This window comes from Apis dorsata, unplaced genomic scaffold (genome assembly GCF_000469605.1).
Source record: "Apis dorsata unplaced genomic scaffold, Apis dorsata 1.3 scaffold_499, whole genome shotgun sequence".
In the NCBI taxonomy this organism is placed as follows: Eukaryota; Metazoa; Arthropoda; class Insecta; order Hymenoptera; family Apidae; genus Apis; species Apis dorsata.
Window position 1 is genome coordinate 17,627 of NW_006263730.1, and position 366 is coordinate 17,992.

Genomic DNA, 366 nt, shown 5'->3' on the forward strand with positions numbered 1-366 from the left:
ACAGGTACTCCGACGGGTCTTTCGACGGGCACCTTGACGGGATAAGGTACAGGCTTCTCGACGGGCACCGGTACGGGCTTCTCCACGGGCACTGGATACGGTTTAGGGACGTGAACAGGGTACGGCCGTTCGATGGGCACGTTGACCGGGTACGGTACAGGCTTGTCCACGGGAAACGGTTGGGGGACGTGCTCCACGACTTTGACGGGATACGGTACGGGCTTCTCGATGGGGTACGGCTGTGGTACGGGTACCTTGACCGGGTATGGAACCTTCTTCTCCACCGGATACGGTTGTGGCACGTAGACCTTGTACGGTACTGGCCTTTCCACGGGTACCTGGACAGGGTACGGTATCGTCTTCTCT

General features: G+C 59.6%; 2 protein-coding genes across 5 annotated transcripts in view; one reads left to right on the forward strand and one right to left on the reverse strand.

Moving 5' to 3' along the window:
- LOC102673616 (angiotensin-converting enzyme) overlaps positions 1-366 on the forward strand; it is a 43,555-nt gene that overhangs the window by 10,367 nt on the left and 32,822 nt on the right. The window lies entirely within an intron of this gene.
- Positions 1-366, reverse strand: part of LOC102673472 (repetitive proline-rich cell wall protein 2-like) — a 16,331-nt gene that overhangs the window by 954 nt on the left and 15,011 nt on the right. For both annotated transcript variants that reach the window (XM_031512673.1, XM_031512674.1), the window contains exon 3: positions 1-366. In XM_031512673.1, the coding sequence (XP_031368533.1) occupies positions 1-366 (366 nt within the window).